The sequence below is a fragment of the Neolamprologus multifasciatus genome, chromosome 13 (genome assembly GCF_963576455.1).
Source record: "Neolamprologus multifasciatus chromosome 13, fNeoMul1.2, whole genome shotgun sequence".
Classification (NCBI taxonomy): domain Eukaryota; kingdom Metazoa; phylum Chordata; class Actinopteri; order Cichliformes; family Cichlidae; genus Neolamprologus; species Neolamprologus multifasciatus.
In genome coordinates this window covers 25,264,024-25,284,719 of record NC_140451.1, presented here as the reverse complement: position 1 = coordinate 25,284,719, position 20,696 = coordinate 25,264,024, and the positions used below count along the sequence as shown (strand labels likewise).

At 39.3% G+C, this 20,696-nt stretch overlaps 1 protein-coding gene across 1 annotated transcript in view; it reads left to right on the top strand.

Annotated features, from left to right (window-relative positions):
• srbd1 (S1 RNA binding domain 1) overlaps window positions 1-18,194 on the top strand; it is a 58,942-nt gene extending 40,748 nt beyond the window's left edge. The window contains exons 17-21 of the mRNA XM_085182535.1: window positions 3,592-3,698; window positions 5,678-5,845; window positions 6,664-6,813; window positions 10,927-11,111; window positions 12,621-18,194. Of these exons, the coding sequence (XP_085038661.1) occupies window positions 3,592-3,698; window positions 5,678-5,845; window positions 6,664-6,813; window positions 10,927-11,111; window positions 12,621-12,913 (903 nt within the window). The 3' untranslated portion in view covers window positions 12,914-18,194. The remainder of the gene's footprint in view (window positions 1-3,591; window positions 3,699-5,677; window positions 5,846-6,663; window positions 6,814-10,926; window positions 11,112-12,620) is intronic.
• The last annotated feature ends 2,502 nt before the right edge of the window (window positions 18,195-20,696 follow it).

Genomic DNA, 20,696 nt, shown 5'->3' with positions numbered 1-20,696 from the left:
TCGAATCCCGCTTATGGCAACATTTTTTTCAGTTAACAGTTCAACTTTTTTTCACTCTTTTCAACACAAATTTCAGCTTCTTCACCCCTTTTCGGCATAATTTTCATTCTCTTTTGCTCTTTTTAGCAGAATTTTCTGTCTGTTCTGCTCTTTTCAGTAGAATTTTAGGCTTTTCACCTCTTTTGAGCACAAATTTCAGTTTCTTCAGCTCTTTTTAGCAGAATTTTCAGCCTCTTCAGCACAATTTTCAGGTTCTTTGTCTCTTTTTGCTTAACATTCAGCTTCTTCACCTCTTTTCAGCACAATTCAGCTTCTTCTGCACAGTGCACATTTTTCCTCTCATCATATCTCTGGTTGAGACCGAAAGTGGTTTGGCTCAGTGGGATGATCAGCTGCCGTGAGATCTGGTGGCGAAGGTTCAAATCCTGCCTGTGGCGGTTGCCGCACATGTTCCCCTGCTTGCATGCACTCAGCTTTCTTGACACTCTTCACTGTACCCTTTCAAATACAGTCATTTTTCAGCAAGCACTTCAGCTTCTACAATTCTCTTCAGCTGATAGTTTTGCTTCTTCTGCTGTTTTCAGCAGATTCCACTACACAGCATTCACACTGCATTTTCGCAGGAAATGCAACTTTTTCTAGTCTCACAGTTAACCTTCTGTCATTTACATCCCTCAGGCTCTTCTTCATTCATATAAACGATCAGCATGCTGTCCAAAGACATTCATTCATTACTGTCAGTCCCCTTTCCCTCTCTGGTTTACTCAACTTCTGGTTCACTGCAATTTTCTAAATGTCGAAATGACAAGGTATTCTAGGTTTTATCAGTGAAGTACCTCTCAAAACCCCCTTTTTTTTTGGTCTTTTTTTGTAGTTTTCACCAATGTGCTTCTCTCACTGTCTCTGATTGACATGTGGTAACTCAACAGTGTTTTAGTACTTGAGGTGCAGACAGAAGCACTTTGTTCCTTTGTATTGGTTGGCTGGCTTTGGCTGGTTTCATACCAATCCAAACATAACCTTCGCACATAGGGATCCACTCCATTGCTTCTGTATGAATTTGAGGTTTGGGTGCTGGGAGTTGGGACGAAGGAATGAGGGAGTGGAGGTGATTTTCAAAGAGATAGTAGCATATATAGCTTTGTCTGGCAAACCATCTCTATGCTTCCACATCACCTTACAGCTCTAATCTAAATACTACGAAGAACATTTAGCAATGATCTAGATGGCTCAGATTGAAAATCTGCATTAAGTTCCGTATGTGATTTCTAATGTTCTTTAGTTAGTGTGTACCTCGAGGTGAGTTGAATATAAAATGAAAATAGAAGAACACTAGGTCAGTGCATCCCTCTAAAGCTAGAATTTGCAGCTTAAAAATAGCGATCGTGCCATTTTATTTGACTCGTCTATTGCATAATCAGATAGAAAACATACCTCACAAAGTGTGACACGTGGATTGATAGATAAAGAGATACAGCATGACATGCTTCACTGGTGCTGTTAGCGCCACTGTAAACTGTGACACAGAGCCATGCGGGCCTCTGCTGCCTGGGTGTTAAAGCGGAAACACACGGACTGGATTGTGGATGTTTAATAGAGCAGAACTCTTTCACTCCAGCTCTGAAATCACAGTTGTACAGTTGTTTTTCTTCACCTGTATTTTCTCGTTACTTTCTTCCTTACTACATATTTGCATATCCTTTTCTGTGTAGCAGTCCCTTATTTGTTATGCAAATATCTATTATTATTGAGCAGTGTCACAATGTTTCAAGTGTAAATGTGATTATTATGATTATTGTTTACTTTTGGGAAGTTACTATAAATACTTATTAAGCTACATTTTTAGTGTTCCCATCCCTAACCAAGCAGTACCTAAAGTGTTCTACTGTTTCTCACGCCTGTATAAGGTTTCAGCAAGAATCTAAGAACACATTCAGTGGATTTTTCCTGCAGGTTAAAACTCACACTACCTTACACACCTCCAACTTTCTCACGTGAGAAAATTCTTTTCTGGTGTGACAGGTGATTTCCTCCTCCTTGTCTTCTCTTTCTCATGTGAGCTTCTGCTTCTAGAGCCACTCAGCAGAAATCATAAATCATTCGTGGTTTTATTTGTTCCTGTTTGGAATTTTTTTAAATTATTGTCTCCAAAAGGCCTCTGGTTATACTTACAAAGAACAGATTGTAGATGCTGTTTTTCTCCAGTACTACTTTGTCTTTTCGCTGTATGTCATCCTCTGTCCGCTGAGCAAAGATACATCTATTGTAGGCTAAGTGCTAACTTTTGCTGAAGTTATAGTAACTTAGTAAATATAGCAAATATAGCAGTCTCAGACTTATTTAAAGTTAAAGGTTAACACGCTACCATCATGTTAAGCAGCTTAAAATAACAAGATAGAAATATTGTTGTAACTATATAGCATAAAAATGTGTGATAAGTATTGGAGGTTCTGTGCTGAAATTACATATTGTAGTTCTCAACAGCCAAGCAAAGCCCCATGTGTTCTCTGTCTGCCGCGCTCTCCCTCCTCTATCCTCATCTGTCCTCCTATCTTGTTATTGCTGACAGAGAGTGTGTTTGCCAGCTGCTCTTGTTGTTATCTGTTTACAAGTCAGTGTTTGTTAAAAGCTTGATCATGTTACAGGACAGCCCATGCTAGTCTCAGTCATGTTCATGCACATGACAGACATACACATGCACACAAACACATTCAAAGACCAACAGTAGTCTAGTTTAGAGTGTCAGCTAATCCTCAAGCAGTTGCTGAGACATCAGTGTAAAGCTGAACTCCTGGATTTTAACCTTGTGCCACAACACAGGGCTTCGTGTTTCTCACTGCCAGACCTTATATTTCTTTAAGATTATTTGGTTGTGTACTTAAATAGTTTGTTGACAATAATTTTCTTTCCTTTCCTTTCTTGCTGTCAACCTTATTTTTTTAAAAAAAACAGGCTCCACTCCTTTTGAAAAATATCTCCTGTTTAATGTTTGATTGGCTGGTCGATGAGAAATGTGAAAGTTTCATTTGGAGGTACTTTTATAGACTGAGAGCTACAATGACAAGAGCACTGTATTACTGGGAAAAATCACAGAAAGGCCTAATGAAACATTTTCCTTTCACTTCTGTACTTCACCTGTCAATCAGTTTTCTCACTCCCTTTTTTGTTTAAAATTTGCCTCATATTTGCTGTATTGCTGTCAGCACAAGATCAAGTAGCAGTATGTGGTGAAAATGGAATATAATATATGGGAATTAACCTGAACACGCTCAAGTAAAGTCTGTTAAAATCTTCCATTAAAATATTTTGATAAACAGATTTGGATGGGAAAAAAGAAAGCACAGCTACATGCAGCTGTGTTAGCCTTAGAATAAATCCAGATTTTGTACTACTTTTTTAGTGTTCATCTGTCCCAAAGAGGTTTGAAAAATACTAAGAATTCCTGTATTTGCTCTCACACACAGATAAAAACAGTGATTTAAAGGTGTTTTCTTTGCTTAACCAGTTTTTGCCATGTGTCTTTCTGTCTCTGTGTTTGTCTGTACTTTACAAATTCCCTGGTTTTGTTAATATGTTTCTTTTTTCTCTTAGCATGACGTGTCAGCTGGAGCTTTGAAGACAGCATTGGATGGCGTGGTGCAGGAGTGTGTGAGCTTTGTTGGTGTGGACATTAACATCTGCTCTGAGATACTGATGAGGTAGAGTACCCAAAATGACATATCGCATAATTTCTAAAAATCAATTCAGTTTTATTTATATAGCGACAAACCACAACAGCACTTACCTCAAGATGCTTTAAATTGTAAGGTAGAGACGCTCCAATAACACAGAGAGAACCCCAATAATCAAACAACAAGTATGCACTTGGCGACAGCCTGCTTTAGCCCCGCCTTAACTATTCCAAAACCAGTTTCTCCTGTTGGGACACCCAACTGTGTCCAAGTTTTAACCATCTACCTGTTGATTTGGGGACAGCTGTTTATTTGAGCTGTTGATAAATTGAAGGAAGAATTTCAGAGTAGTCCTCCTTGATTATTCCATATACTGTGCAATATACCATCATGATGCTGTCACCACCATGCTTGACAGCTGGTACAAAGGTGTTAATTTTGGAGCAGGGCTTCTTTCTTGGTCAGGATCATCTTGTGAAGTTAGGACATTGTAGAAAAAAATATAAGTGAATGCATGTACACATTTGAACCTGTATGTATGCTTTTGAGCCTGTGTTGATTAAAGAAAATCCAAATTAAATTCAAACCTCTGCACCCAATTCGTAGTGGAAACAAAAGTTGTAGTATGACGGGATTTGATATGATTTGATTGACAAGTCACTAGCCAATAATGTTGCAGTGCCCCTCAGTTTCACCGTGTACAGTTTCTAAACACTAAAATGGGGATTATACTCAGTTTAGACTGAACTGTGGGACTCACATTGCTTGTGTCCGTCTTTTACACACAGTTTATGTTTGCAAGATTCTTTGCCTATGTTGTCACAGAAGAGGGTTCTTACTGAGCGTGGCTGTAGACTCAGACTAGGGATGCATTAAAATAGCTCGTTTGGGACCAGTGAGCTGTCTTGTTAATGTTAGATGATAATTAAGAATGAAAACATCAAACATACCTAAAAACATTGAATACATGTCCTCACAAGCAAGTGCATGTTTGCACTCAACCACTGTGTGCTGCACAAATACATGCAGACAGAGACAAAATTCTGAAAACGAGATGAAGACGGGCTCAGACCTCTGGCATACTTTCCCTTAGCAGTCACAACATGGCAAGGCTTCCTTCACACTCATGCACAGGCCATTGCATGATCTACACACACAAACACACAGATGGCCTGCCAGTTTTCTGTTTAGACTAATGCTTCACACCTTGGCCCACTTACTGGGCTGACTGGAATTAACAAAGAGGATTAGGAACAGTGGACACAATTAAACTCACAGAAACATACATGCTGAAGAAGAAACATGCAAGAACACCGTGCACACATGTGCTTATTTGTTACAACTTGTGCAGTATAAACATGAGTCAAAAGTAGGAAGTGCAGAAATTTCATATGCACACTTTTTGCAGTGGAGACAAACAGTATGAATTGAGCTGGCATTAGCTGCAAGGCAGGCATCAGGTCATCTGTTTACCTGTCTGCTCTGCAAGTGAGCTTTTTCCATTCCTCCACAAAGTTAAGCTATGCACAAACGCACATGAAACACACACAGACGTGTTGATGACTGAGGTATTATGCGGAGTGTTGACATAGCCACATGCTTTAGCATGAGTGAGTCACTGTGGGCATTAACAGAGCAGACCTAATTGAGTTTCAAATCACCTCTCGTCTTTGCTCAGCCTGAACTGGACAAATATACATGCTTAATATTGGCTTATGTGTGTCACTTGTGTTTCCAGTGCTTGCTTAAATGCCAGGTCACGGTTGCAGAATCTGCTGTTTGTTTGGTGTGGGTGTGTGTGTCTAAGCCTAATACTGTAGAGTTATTATAGGTGATCCCATAAGTATACAACCTAGATGGATATCAACCAAGCTTGAGATCCTACTTATCCTACCTGTTCTGTTTTGTTGTTTTAGCATCTAGTGTAGAATAATTTTAAGAAGTTGTTTGAATATATTGTGAGATGAGTAATTTTTCTCCCTTCAATCTGTTGTTTTATCTCCTAGGCATGTAGCAGGCTTAAATGCGGGAAGGGCACGGAGTATCACAGAATGGAGAGAGCAGCACGGTCCCTTCATCAACAGGGAGCAGCTGAAGCTGGTCAAAGGCATGGGGCCCAAGTCCTACCAGCAGTGTGCTGGCTTCATTAGAATAAACCCACAAACTCTATCCAGGTACGCACTCATATACACAGTATATCCACATAGATAGACCTAAAAGCAAGCAGACAAACACTCAAATTCTGTTTCACAATGTTGTCTTTTTTCATGCAATGGTCTTTTGGAACAAACTGCAAAAATGCCCTGTTTAAAATGTTTAGACATTTTGTGTTATTTAGCCATGCAAGTAGTTTAGATAAACTTGCACCCACGTTCTGAAAATTTCACAGTGAGGCTCAGTTCGTAGTGTTCAAAGCAGTAAAAATTACAGTTGAATTACCATCCAAGAGTGTGTATCGTGTATATCATGTAAAACAGAGATGGGTTGAAAAAGTTATTTATGATTTATGAGGAGTGTGAGGTGATGCAGAAATTATTCTAAAGAAAAAATGTTTTAGTTACTCTAGATAATAGTGTCAAATGTGTTGGGAAATACTGACAGTGTACTTGGATTATTTCAAATATTCATCCATTCAGTATTTCTGACATTTTTCCCTCCGAGATGATGGGGGCAGCAGTCTAAGCAGTCTAGCAACTCAGACCTCCCACTTCCCAACCACCGGTGCGTTTTCAAGCCAACTTAGAGATATAATGTTTCCAGGTTGCCACAGGTCTGCGGCAGGATCTCCTCCCAGTGGGATGTGCCTGAAGCACTTGTACCGCTGTTATATTTGGATGGAAGCAAAATTCACGGGGCTCAGTAAAGCAAAATGCAGCATGTTTCCATGGCTTGATAGATTTTCTTTTCCTTTAATGTTTATATAAAACAATATATAGTCTTAGAGCAGGAATACTGGGGTGATTTAAAATGCATTTCTTTCTTGCCAAAACAGTGTCAGATCATCATCTAACCAGGCACCAGAAGTGCCCGAGAAACCTGCAGCTAAGAAAGGCAAGGGAAAAACCGGTGTCAGCGTCTCAACCTCATTTAACCCCCTCGATCAGACCTGTATACACCCGGAGTCCTACCATGTAGCACAAAGGTACAGTGCGCACAAACACACACGGACACTTGAACAGCAGCCCACCCCACTGGCTAAAGCATGTTCAGGCTATGATGGAGTTGATTTTGACACCATCTCACATGGGGTTGGTTATAGTGGTGGAGGGCTCTGATTTGATTTACGCAGACATGGGATACAAGAGAGGAGGCGTTGGCTGTGATGTGTGTGTCCTTGTGTGAGAGATGATTGTTAGCGCTGCTGATGCTGATATCAGAAGCACATTGAGCATCTGTGTGTGTGTAACAGATGGACACACAAAACGGAGGGAGAGAGAGGGGGCCCTCTCTCCTCCAGCTGTAGTCACTCAACTGTGTTTAGTCTATATAAGTTCTGACACTAGTGGTTTTAAGCATTGCTCTCCTCTTGTTGATGGTGTCTGTACATATATGTGGGGAGATGTATCTCTGTGCACACACGTGCAGATAGATTGACGTTGCTTGTATGAAACTTCCTACTTCAGTGTCTGTGTGTTCAATACACACTGCACTAGAGAGTAGTTCATCAAAGAAGTATTGGGGATCAGAGGTCTTAAAAAACATCTTAAAATATAAGAGCACACATTACTCTTCTATTAATACCCTCTGCACTCCTTTCTGAGCTGCATGCTTTTATTTTTATTTATTTATTTGGCAGACACGTTTCTCGTCCATACTTTCAGCTCTCTCACTGCCCCTCCCTTTCACTTTCTCAATGGTGCCTCACATTAAAACTTCTTTTAACCAGAATTACCAACCGTTTAAAGATATCTTTAGCATTTTTCCCACAGAATTTAATTCCACAATTGAAATTTCTCACTGGACATCTAATCGTTCTCTGCTTTTCTATTTCTCTTGCTGTTCAGAATTCTTAAACCTGTGTTGGCAAATGCATTATCCGGTGTTATGGCTGTATTATAATCCAAGTCTGGGAATGTACTCTATTCAGTATGGGTTCTGAAAGTATCCCAAAGTGTGTTGTGGTTTCCAGCACATCACCTGTCTCTGTAAAGATTTTCAGTACATGAAAAGCCATGTCAGTTCTTGCTCTTTTATTTCGACAAACCAGAAAATAAGTAACCTTCCACTAAACTTAAAGTCACAGGGTATGACAGTGACTACTACTTGATGAGTGTATCACTCATTGGGCTAGTTTGAATGTCTTTTTACATAAACCTTTAGATTATAGCTGTAAAAGTCTTGGTGAGTTATATTCATATTCAAAGAGTTACTTTGAAAATCACTAATTAGTATACTGACTCAAAATCAGAACTCTAATAATCGCTACTAATCACTACTAATCGAATCAACTTGAATTGATTAGATTATTAGCTGTGAGAGCATCACTGAGATCCCCCATAGATTTTCTCTCCTCCTCACCTACAAATGGTGAAAACAAGGTTTAGAGGGAGAATTGTAAAGGAATGCTTGTGTGTGTTAGTGTATGTGTGTTTGTGTGTGTCTTTATGCTGTATAAGGAATATCATGTTCATCGCATTAGTGGAACTGGATCCTCCATTACTGCTCACAGCCTACACATCCACCCCTTTTTGTAACCATATACACACGCGCACAAAACCAGAAACACAAGAGCACACACATGATTTGTCCACCTTTAAAAAAAAACCAAAAACAGTAAAGCCTAATTCTGTGAGTGCATTATGTGAAATATTTAATTGTAATCTGGTTTGAGACAGCGAGCCTCCACTGTGTGATGAATATTGTTCTCATAAGTAACAATCAGGGCCTACTATTTCTATAACTGAAGACAGAGTGGGTCCTTGATTGCATGCCTGGATAAAATCTGTATTAAAGCCCACCCAACACTACATTCACACACACATACCAATTTACATGCACAGTGTTGGTAGTAATTATATAAGTATGAACCCAACGGTGTTGGAGGCCTCTGGACTCCCGGTACCCCTTAAATACTAACATACACCACTGAAAAATGAAATGTGAAACACACACCTACAAGTAGGGCCCTCCACCCACTTAATCTATTCTAAGATATCTCTCCTGTGCTCTTCTATTTGCTTTTATTTAGGTTTTAAGATTTTAGTATTCCTGCTAGTCAACCAGTGTGCTCATACATTTAAAGTTTGGATTTTGAACTTCTACCACAGTGTATATGAATTAAGGAGCAGGAAAAAAACTTATATGAATGTATATTAATTGCATGACTTAAATAACTCTATAATATATATAAAGAGTTAAAATATCAGAAATTGTACTTAATGATATAATTAAACTTGGTTGCATTGTGCAAAGAAAAGCTTTACACATGATCCTGCTTGCTTTCTGTAAAAAATTATATGTCAGCCGCCTTTTCCTGGCTTTAGTCCAACTGGGGGTCTACATGATATGTGTCTAAGCAATCAAGACACAACTATTTCTTTTCCTGTTAAAAGACATGTGGTTGGAAAGTTAAGAAGATTAAAGAGGCACAGGAGAGAAGACCTTATTGTTATACAGATATCCAGTTTGGTCCGAAGGTGTTGTTTCCTTACCACTAAGTCATATCTGGCACATACTTAGCTACTATTTTGTACCGATCAAGCTTACTGGTGTTGAGGGATCGAGTCCGCTTGTTTCCCTCTTTTGGGCGTTAGACAGGGACTTCGATGGCAGGGGCCTCTCGACTCACAGCTGTCACAAACATATTTTGTACACAAGCTGTTTTGTGTTACTATCGGTACTGTCCCTCCTATTGCCAAATGAACATATCTGAACAACACAGTGTATGAATCAGGTTTGTGTGTGTGTGTGTTCTGGTGTGTGTCCACCTGTTCTGTCCATCATGTTGTGGACAGCTGCTGAGTCTGTTTGGCGTCAGCCTGCCAGTGAGCGACATCTATCACGGATGTTACCCAGCTGGTCCACACATGAACACATGCATAGAAACAAATGCAGTCACATCTATCACCAAATATGCCAAGTGCCTGTTGTAAATAATATTTACAGTATGTATACTACGCACACGCACACACACACACACACACACACACACACACACACACACACACATCACTTTTTTTCCATAAACCCTGCTCGCTACTTTGGCTCTAATGCCAATTTGTTACTGTTTCTGTTTTGAGTACAGAGAGCAACTAATTAGTTTGGATTTATATCTCTGGCTCAGTGAATTTGAAATGGTGCGACTTGACTGTCTAGACATTATGCGGTGGGACATCGTGCTGGAATCAAGTGATAAAAGTGTGGCTGACAGACACGAAGTCCAGCCTTAGCACAGTGGAGGCAGTTTCATTAAACAAGGTGTCAGAGCGTTTACAGCCCAATGAGGATTTACCTGATTTACCAGGGGTAAATTAAATATGTGTTTTTGCATCCAACACAGAAAACTCCACCTTGACAACTCACAACTTTTTGCGTATTACTCACACACCTCTGCCGCTCTCCTTATTTTTCCCCAGTGCCTGCTCACTTTTCCTGCATAAGCTTAATATGTTTTTTTTTCCTTTTTTCCCCTCCATTTTTCCAGCATCTTTTTTTTTTTCTCTGTTTATACCTTTACTGTTTGTCATCTACTCTTAGACCCCAGTCATGCAAGCCTAGAGATGGGTCAGTGACCCTTCCTGGCAAATTTCTGTTGCTAATGGAAGGGTGTTTATTCCCTTGACTGGTTGGCAAGTGGTTGCTGGACTTTGCTGGTAGTCACAAGGTGAAACTGGTTGAAAAGAGTTACCTGGTGCAGAACCAAAAATCTCCTTGCAAGTTCTTTGGTGGTTGTTTGTAGTTTGCACAGTCAATGCCTTGTCTGCAAAAACTACTCCCCTACTGGTAGCGACACTTTGCAATTAGCAATACAAACTTGAGATGGAGCATCATGTGAGCGATTGTGGTGAGGCGTTTTCCTATTTGTTTTGTGCTAGTTTATGGAATACATTGCTAGAAATATAGATAAATTATCCCAACATTTTCCCTTTTCAGTATAACTGTAGCACACTAAACTCTAGTAAATAATAAGGATATTTGAATTTCTAAATCCCTAAAAATGAGTATCTATTATTGGTAAGGCTCTATGAAGTCAAGTAGGTTTGTTGTTGGTTTTTTTTTCTAAGCTTAAATTTCTGCACATGTCTCTCCTGTCCAGATTTCTGTCTCTTGTGGGTGGGAGTGTGGACCAAATTGGGAGTACAACCCTGAAACACTGTGTGGAGAACAAAGTTAAGACAAGCAGTGTAGAGGAGCTGGCCCGCACTCTGGACACCACACCCGAGACCCTCAAACTCATTATAGACGGCCTGACGCAGCCCCCTGGGTTTGACATACGACAAAGTAAGACTCCGGCCACTCACTGATATACTGATATCAATTCAATCAGAAGAACAATACAAAGGACAATGTTGAAAATGCTGAAGGAAAAACATGTTAATGCATGTAAACATTTTTTTAAAATTTTGTTTTAATAGGAAAATGAGACGGTGACATTAAGATGTTTACATAAATGTTCCTTTGACTTTATTATTTAAAAGGTATTTAAATAGAAAAAAGCCAATGAAACATATGTATGGATACCCTTGATCATGCATGTTTTTTATTTCCTTATATCTCAAAACTATCAGTATTTTGAATCGTATAAAAATGTTGTAGACTGCACGTATCTGCAGCCTATCAGTCACAGTAACTTCCCTTAGCTTCTCATCTTTCCTTCATGATGTCCTTTATAGGTCCCCACTGACTGATAGAAAATCAAACTTGTATTCATCCAGCTCTTTGAGAGTCTTGCTAGTTATGACACACACTGACTTTTCTTGCCTTTACTATAATAGGCATGTCTTGGCAGTGTAACTTGATAGGATCTGACAGTGCTGTGGCTTCCTCCCCGTAGCCCCACAATACAAGCAGTGTGTTTCTGACAGGGTGTGATGGGTCCAACAGACTGTGTTGTTGGACAGCGTCTCTTTGCAGAGACACACATACAAAATGCACAAAGAACTCTGTTTTTCTCCTTAATCTGAAACGCTGCAGTTCAGGCACATACAAACATACCACTAAAACCCCATCCATAGTTACAAACAGTTGCTGTGGCTCAAATTTGTTTTCTCAAGGAAAAAAAATAGGACGCATCTCTTGCTCTTCTGTATTTGATTAAGCAGCCTATTTATTGCTAATGAGGAAATACAAGTCAGCATCAACTCTCAAATCCTGATTAAAAATGGCACAGAGCACTTTAATATTTGCGCAACATATTTTTCTTTGATGGTCTTCCCCAACAGGAGTAAGAGTAAAACAAGAGTAATTATTTTCAGACTGGATAGTTAAATACTATTTTATGTGAAGAGGAAAGAAGTCAAGTCTACCCACTTATTGCTGGCTAACTTGTCTTAAAATTGAGGAACGCAGCTTCAAAGTTCATTCTCAGGTTAGCCTTATTCGGTTGCAGTACACTATGCTTGGCCTCATAGCCAGTGCTCAGCTGAATAAACAGATGGGCTAAGACTACTGCATGAAATCAGTGCTGTTGGGAGGATAATTGGACAGGACTATTTCCTGGAGCACAGTCCTTCCTTGTTTGTGTTAGTGTTACAGACAGGAAACAGGTCTTATGAGCAGGCAAATGGAAAGTGGGGTTTAATACACTGCTGATAAACGTATGTAGATACAAGTATTGAGTGACTGCTCGAAATGTTATCTGTTTGTTATGTCTGCCTCATCAACAAAATTTTCTGCATTCCCTTACCCACTTTTTACTCCCAAACACTTCGACTGTCTGCCGCTTGTGTATTATTTTGTCATTGATATCGCTCCACACCTTGCATCTAGCTATCTTTTTGTCATTCCCAGATTTTGGACAAGCGGACTTTAAGCGGGGCGTTGTGTCCATGAGTGACCTGCGGGTGGGTGCGGTGCTGACGGGCCGTGTGGACAACACCGCTCTGTTCGGGGCTTTTGTAGATATTGGCGTTGGCCGTGCAGGCCTCATCCACAAGAGCAACATCACCTTGGACAAGCTGCCTGTCAGCCAGCGTCGTCGCAGCCTGGCTCTAGGACCTGGGGAGCGAGTGGAGGTCCGGGTCCTGAATGTTGACCTTCAGAGGGGACGGATTGGGCTGGACCTGATCAGGGTCTTGCAATAGAGTCACTTAATACCTATGATTGTCACTAGAAGTGTGACAGAAAATTACAGGTTTTAAGCTGCTAAGGCCTCAGATACACAGACCTTGGTCAGTGACCCCCCCTGGCAGTCTCTGATTCTTAGGGTAAAATGTCTGTTTTGTGACCCACTGACAAGTAATTCCTGAAGGCTGGTGGCAGTGGGAGCTGCAACGGAAACTGCTTGTTATTTCTTTGGTTACTGGGAAATTATTGTGTACAACAATAAATTACATGGAAGATGTCAACTTGTCAACTTGTCAACTTGTCAACTTGTCTGCAAATGTGTGCTATTTAATATTTGAGTTGTTGTAAAACTTGAAAAAGTGCAAAACAACTGGAAACGGGAAATGTTCCCCTTCCAGGTAAAAGTTGTGCCTTTCCACTGCAACCAACACTTGAATTGAATTCCTCAGGCAACAACTTAACAACCAGTCAGGGAATACACATTTTACCCCCCATGACCAGTGTTCACCAGATGGTTGCCGACCACTCTCGAATCCTGTGTGACTAGTGCCTAACTTGGCTAGTTTTAAAATGATCCATTTCAGTGAACAGCTGTTACAAGTTTAGAAATAAAAGCAAAATGTTCAAGTCATGTTTAACAGTTAGGACACTTCATTTGGGACTCGTTCTCAGTCTGTTTGTCATTTAGAGGGGTGCTTTGCTCGGGACAGAGCACTACACCTGTTTGCCGAACTAAAGGCAGAAATATGTTTTCTGATCATGAAACGAAGACTCTGATTGGATAGCTTAGTGAGATGATAGCACAATTATTTGCACTTTAGTTGCAAATATTTAGTGCTGAATACGACATACTTGAGCCACTATTGCTAATGTTTGTAATACTTGGTATTCTCATTATTCTCTTGGATTATTACTTGAATAAAAGAAAAATCAGTTCTTCACGATATTCTTTGTCTTCTGATTTGAGCAGTTGTTATTGACTTTTGGATACCTTAAAGAAAACCATTTGAACAAACACAGACTGAAATTCTGCTTAGTGTTGTTTCATCTGCAGTTGATGGTTTGAAGTTAAAATATTATACCTATCGATCTATCGCACATATACGTATATATATACGTATATATGTATATGTATATATGTTATATCTAAATAATAAATATTGTGTTCCTGATGAAAAAGAACAATTTCAGCAAATTGTGTTATATGATATGCTTCACTTTTTTGAGGAGATGAGGAGACGCACGAGTAAAGGTGGGGGATGAGTGGGAAGCACGCTGGCATGAGGCATGGAGAAACTGAAGGTGTAAGAAATCAAGGACCTTATGTATCAAGAGATGAAAAAAACAAGTAAAAGAAGCAAGTTTTTCTTCCATGTGCACCGGAAAACGTGAAAAGACAGAATGAAGGAGGGTTTGTTGAAGCAGAGGCAGCGATAGCAGGAGGAGGTGGGAGTGTTTCTGTATTCCAGACTGCGGTAAAGCCTGAAGGCTTTTTAGGCTTGGTCCCAGACACAATTATCCAAACACACACTAATCAGCTGCGTCAAAATTAATCCCAGACTCCCTATCCACATTATCTAATTTGTTTGTTTTTATGAAACTAGAATAAATAAAAAAAATTTAAAAATACATGAAATATGGTTCTGAGAAAGCCTGAGGTCCCCTGTGCTCAACCTTACACTGGATGCAGAATACCGAATCACTCTTAGCACTGCTGCTTCACTATTTCCCCTTGGGGGAACAAATGGAATATATTCTATACGCACAAATACAAAGAGATGTTAGATCAAGATTAATCAGTAGTGGCAGTTTGCTTGGTGATGATATACGAAGACTGCACACAAATATAGACTAGGCTCTTTTACTGTACTTCGCTCTACTTTTAAGGAATTTTTTGTTCCAGTCAAGGTGCCTCTTTACATTTGATGTTAACTCCTCTTGTCAGTTATTTGCTTTTGTTTGTTTTGAACTCATATCTTGTAGCTTGTTTTAATGTTGCAGTGTTTTTGTCTTGGGGAACGCAACTATTTGTGAAAGTAAACACAGCTTCCCTCAGCACCATTCCTGCCTTTCCTGCCGTTAATTTTCCTCCCTGTACTAAACGTGAGCACACAGATGGGACAGTCAATCTGGCAGCCAGCTACTCCCGCACCTTGGAGTTTTTGCCAAACACTGACCAGTAATGAATCTGCGATAAGAAGCAGAGTATCTGCAGGAGCGGTTGTGTAGTTCTCTGTTATCCACTGCTGCACTGGTTCTCGACTGTTGCGTTGTGGAGTGAGCTCAGGTGTACCTTGAGGTTTTGGTGAAATGTGAAGAAAATTGATTGTAAGAAAGCTGCTGAACAAGTGTCACACTTTCACTCATAAAGCATGATGGCTATTTGTGGTTTCATAAGTCAAATTAACAAAGAGAAACAGCCCATTTTGCTGTGTTGGGCCCTCTTTCAGCATATTTTGTTGCACAGGTGGATATGAAATGAACTTTGTTTTTATTTAACGAAAGCGTAGAGAGAATAGTTCTCACAGCTAGTAAATGCATCCTGCTAAGCAAACACTGAGTAGAAAATATGTCTTTCTCTGCTGATCTCAGATTTCTCAGACCACCTGATAGACATCTAATCACTGTTTGCAACCAATAACCAATAATAGTTGTAAAAAGTGCCATAGGTTTGGTGTTACTTGCAATTGTATCAAGCTCTGCTTAACACCTCTCCATTTTTGTGGGACTATGCAAATACTGGAGTAGATAAAACAGAACTTTCTGGTGCATTCGGTGCTGGTAGACTTTATTAAACACGTCTGTATCCTCTGAAGGTCAAATCATTAAACCCTCTTAAATGACATTACCTGGCAATTGAGCATGTGGAGGATTATATATACTTTTTATTGTTAACTCCTGATTGTAGTTTTAAGAAAGACCAAATGAGTTTGTAAGAGTGCAAGAGTTTTGTAACTGACAGACGTTTTTACTAGAGGTGGGAATCACCATACATCCCACGATACGATATTATCACAATACTTAACGCACAATACGATATTATTGCAATTTCTTAAAATATTTTGCGATATTCAGATTCTGTACATAAAGGTAAACTTTATCAATATTCATTTTATCTAATAACAAAGTCTCACACTCAGTCTTTCTCTCATTTCAGTCAGTTATATTGTTGACAAACTGATCGGTTTGTATTACAGTCTAGTCCAACTTAACTGAATGCAACAATCTGGTACAATTAGAGCTATTCTAAACTATGCAATATGAAAACTATGCATCCCATTCAGCAACTGAAGAATTTGAAAGTAAATTAAAACAAATATAATTTTACATTAAATAAAAAAGTTTTAAACTAAATTAAAATAAAACATGTCTTAAATTAAAATAAGTAAACTGTCATGTTTATTGCTGCCATAGAAAAAAGTTAAACACATTTGGACAGTGTCAGGATTCTTGCTCAGAAAAAAAAACTTTTTTTGTAACAAAATATCGATTTCTGCTGTCCCTGTATTGATACATTATTAGCAAACAAAATATCACGATACCACACAGTATCGATTTTTTCTCCCACCCCTAGTTTTTACCCATTGAAGCCCATACAGTGAACATATCATGTGTGAAAAACCACAGCACATGTGAAAGGAGTTTGTGAAAAGCAGGAATTACATTTTCCTGTCTCATTTGTTAAGGCTCAACACAAACGTCAGTCAGATTAAACAGCAAAACTCTCTCTTATATCCATGTTTTCCAACCTTACAGTGACACGGTGAAAAATTCCAGATAGACGTGGGGGTGAGAAAGACTTTGGCTCTTGGCATTACTTGTGAAAAACAGAAGTAAAGTATAGACAGAGGAGAGATGGATGAATGGAAGTACGAGAGAGAGGGATGGAATGAGACAGGAAATGAAAGGCTTTCTCCGGTTTCACTCCCTGTGACCTCATCAGTGTGATCATGGGTTTTATGAGCTTTCCCTCTCGACGCCCACACACCACCTCACACGTGCCAGGACACACACACTCAGTCACACACACTTCAGGCCCTATATTTCATTCCCTGGCTCAAAGACAAACACACGGTACATGTGTTTTTGTCTCTTTGTCTGTTCATTTTCTCACACTCTCTTTGTCAAGGTTTCACATAGTTAATCACACGCCAAGATGTTCAAAAAGCTGAGATTCACTTAGAGGCTCTGATATACAAATACTGACAGTGAAGGAAAATGTCTGAAAGTATGAGGCACTTTAAATTAAATAAAACATTAACATAGGCCTCGGCATTAGCTGTGCACACTCTGTGGGCATCACTGAGATGTGGATTTGGCTTTTTGCATTTCATGTCACCAACGGAGCTTAAGCTGGCTTATCCACTAAGTCAAAAGGTAAGTGGCAGTGAATGTGTAACCACCTGATTATTAGCCAACAGCAAGTGAAATTAACTTCTGAATAATCTCTAAAGCACTTTTATGCTTCCTCCTTTACCCTCCTCTTTTTTCTTGGGGTCACGTCTCGTGCTGATATTCATTTCCCACCCCTGCGCTCTTTAAACAACAGCTATGTCACTTAGATTTCCTAGTCTCCAACAGCCTTACCACTTATCTCCATAAAGTGGGTAATGACTTAAGACTGTGTGTTTATTTTAATCAGTATTAAATCTTCTTGGAGTCGAAACGTAGCGGAAGGTTACCAGCAGACGGGGTACTGCATGCCAAAAGAAAAGTCCTGTTAGCGCTGATTCCAGCCTAGATAAATATTTTCATAGGTGCCAGGTGTTCACTTGACATTATCCACATATATGTGGAATATAGTAAATTATATTTTGATTGCCTTTCTTTTGTTTTTGCGTGACCACAGTACATAATTAGCACCTTTAAAGTAGACAACTAGAGCATAGCAAAAAAAATAATAGCGAGAATAAGGGGAGGGGCAGGTGGGAAGGGGAATTTTACATTACACGTTTCTTAAGTTTTATGAATACAGAATGTATTACAGAAGCTTAACACTGAAGGGAATACAACTGAAGGTTGCAAACTTCAGAGATGTTAACGTAAGCCATCAGCTGACTTAGGGGTACACTACAAAGGAAGTTCAACAAAGTTTGCCTTGCTTTGTGTTAGTTAACTTGACAAAACGTAAAATCCCAGTCAGAGATGATATCGTATCACAACGGTTCTTTTTCCAACCCAGTCTTTCTCCTTCATGCTTACATAAAAGGGGACCATTTAATTTTTCTTCCAAAGGCAATAAATTCAGTCAGCGCCACCTAGTCGAACCCTAGACATCAGCAGAGGAACAGATGATGATTTCTAAGATGATGAAAAAAAATATATAACAAAATGAAACACTGGCGCTAAATATGCGACCAGGTTTGGCGCTTCTACTGCTTCAGCCTTCTTCTCATATTTGGATCATCTTAGATCCAGCTGGAAAAGATGTAAGTGGCCTTAAAGCCATTCTCTAGGCTTTTTTCTGGCTCCAGTTCAAACCTCAGTTCAAATGCTTTAGATTGGTTGCATGAATCATATCTAATAAACTGGCACCGGCAAACATACACGTTTAAAATGGTTAAATAATACTAGGAATTTGAACGGCTTTTTATTCTTTCTTTTTTTTTACATAAAAATACAGGTGTAACTGCTTCTGAAGGCCTCAGACCGGTACCGGGCCGTGAGAGTTGAGGCTCAGGTGTGAAATGTATGGCTTTCGGGGGTTTTTATCGGTTTTCAGCATTATTTTGTTATCGTTTTGATTGTTAACTCGGTTTTCCTGGGTCTTTTCACGTGTGTTATGAATAAATCTTCTTTTTTTCGGTACCGGTACTAGTTTTATTTTGTTGTATTTATCCGCGACACCTTAAAGGCCGGTCCGTGAAAATATTGTCGGGCATAAACCAGTCCGTGGCGCATAAAAGGTTGGAGACCGCTGGTTTAAACAACACTGAAACAGTTATTTTCTTGTTAGATAGAAATGGGCACATTCCACATAAAGAAGTCCCAGTTAACATTTTTTGCATTTCAGCCATAAATTTAATTGAGTTAATATGTTTATGTGTTTATGGATGTATAGAAGTTGGTTGCAAAAGTGCACCTTTTATGCTGAACTCTCACCACACACAAACATACACTTTGGTGAATAGTTAGGCAAACACAGATACAGCTCCATATACATGGCTTCCTCCAGAGTAGCACAGTAAGGGATAACAAGGCCTCTTCCTGTTCCCGGGTCATGACCATGGTTAGTGCTTAAAGTGATTGACAGCTGAATGTTTGGGTTAGGCTGCCATCTCTGGGGATTTACTAAAGGCAAAGCCTCAAGTGTAGGACACAGGCAAGACATCACTCATATAGAGACCTATGGTGTCAAAGCATGTGCATTCACACAAACACATACAGACAGACTGTCTAGGCAATCCCTCCTCCACATATGACACACAAACACATCAAACACATATACTGAGAGTGTACAAGTATATCTCACTGACATATCTTATGTTCATCCCACTGGGAACTCAGTCTGAGACCACTGGGAGGAAGGAAGTGGGAACTTAGAGGGAATTCATTCACACTTAAGGTGCAGCATGTAGTGTTACTGACAACTTATGACGATTCTCCTCTTTTTTGTTTTTATCTGAAGTGAGGTGGATAAGTCATTGATTATTTTAATTAGCATCATGTACTGTTGTATCCACCAGTCTCTGTGATTATATGATTTTATACATTGGATTGCCTGCAGTCTCATCTGAAGCACAGCTTTTAAGAACAAAATAATGAGATGTAATGACACCATAGTTTTTTGGGGGTTTTTTCTTGGGGGGTGTGGGGTGTGGGGGGGGTTAAATAGGAACTTTCATGTCCAAGAAAATTAATGGTAAACTAATGGCTACTGATGTCTCATTTTGTTCTGGGCTGTGGGCAACTTTCACTGGAAAATCTGGAAAATCAACAGTTAGTCACAGAAAAAAATAATGTAGATTTTCTACTGGGGCTTTTAATAGTTTGTGAAATTTTACAAAGGTGTTATGGGACTTAATTTATGGAAATCAATCTGTAACACTAAAATTAATCCTTGAAACTGTCTTAAACAAAGAAAGAACAAAACAAAAAAGAACAAAAGCAATGTGGTTGTGTCGTAATCATTATCACTTCCAACCACGCTCCGCTACAGCGCAGCTGCTACTGTATTAAGAACCATCTCCTGTCCTGTGTGAGCCCCTTAAGGCACACACAGGGTTAGCTAGATTTGGCAGTTGTTTGTTTAGCTGTGTGTTACAGCAAGCCATTAATACTGAGACCTAATAGTGCTGTCAGTAGCATTAACACACATGGGAGCAATTTCCTTGACACAGATTACACAAGGACATTGGCTCCCAAACTAGTGCTTCCTGGACATGGATTTAACCTGGAGTTATAATCTTAGGGGTGTGGTGTTTATCCATGTTTCAAAGAACATGGATAAACCTTGCAAAATATTTTAAATTAATTTCTAAAAATGAATTATTTTGCAAATTCACTGAAAGGAGATTTTCACCCTCTCTGTCGTAAATTCTGTAGTTTTATTAAAATCATGTTCCAGTTACATTTGATTCTACAGAAAATCAGCTGCAGCTTACAACTGCAAAAAAGGAAGTAAATAATCACAATAAGCATATTGCAATCAAAGATGACAGTGCTGTCCATATTTCTTTCCATACCAAAGAAACTGAAAGTGGACTTTACTTATTTCACAACTTTCTACTAAATTTGGTCACTGAAAGTGGAAAGTCTCAATACTGTCCCTATACCAAAGCACTTTTATGTAATATTCAC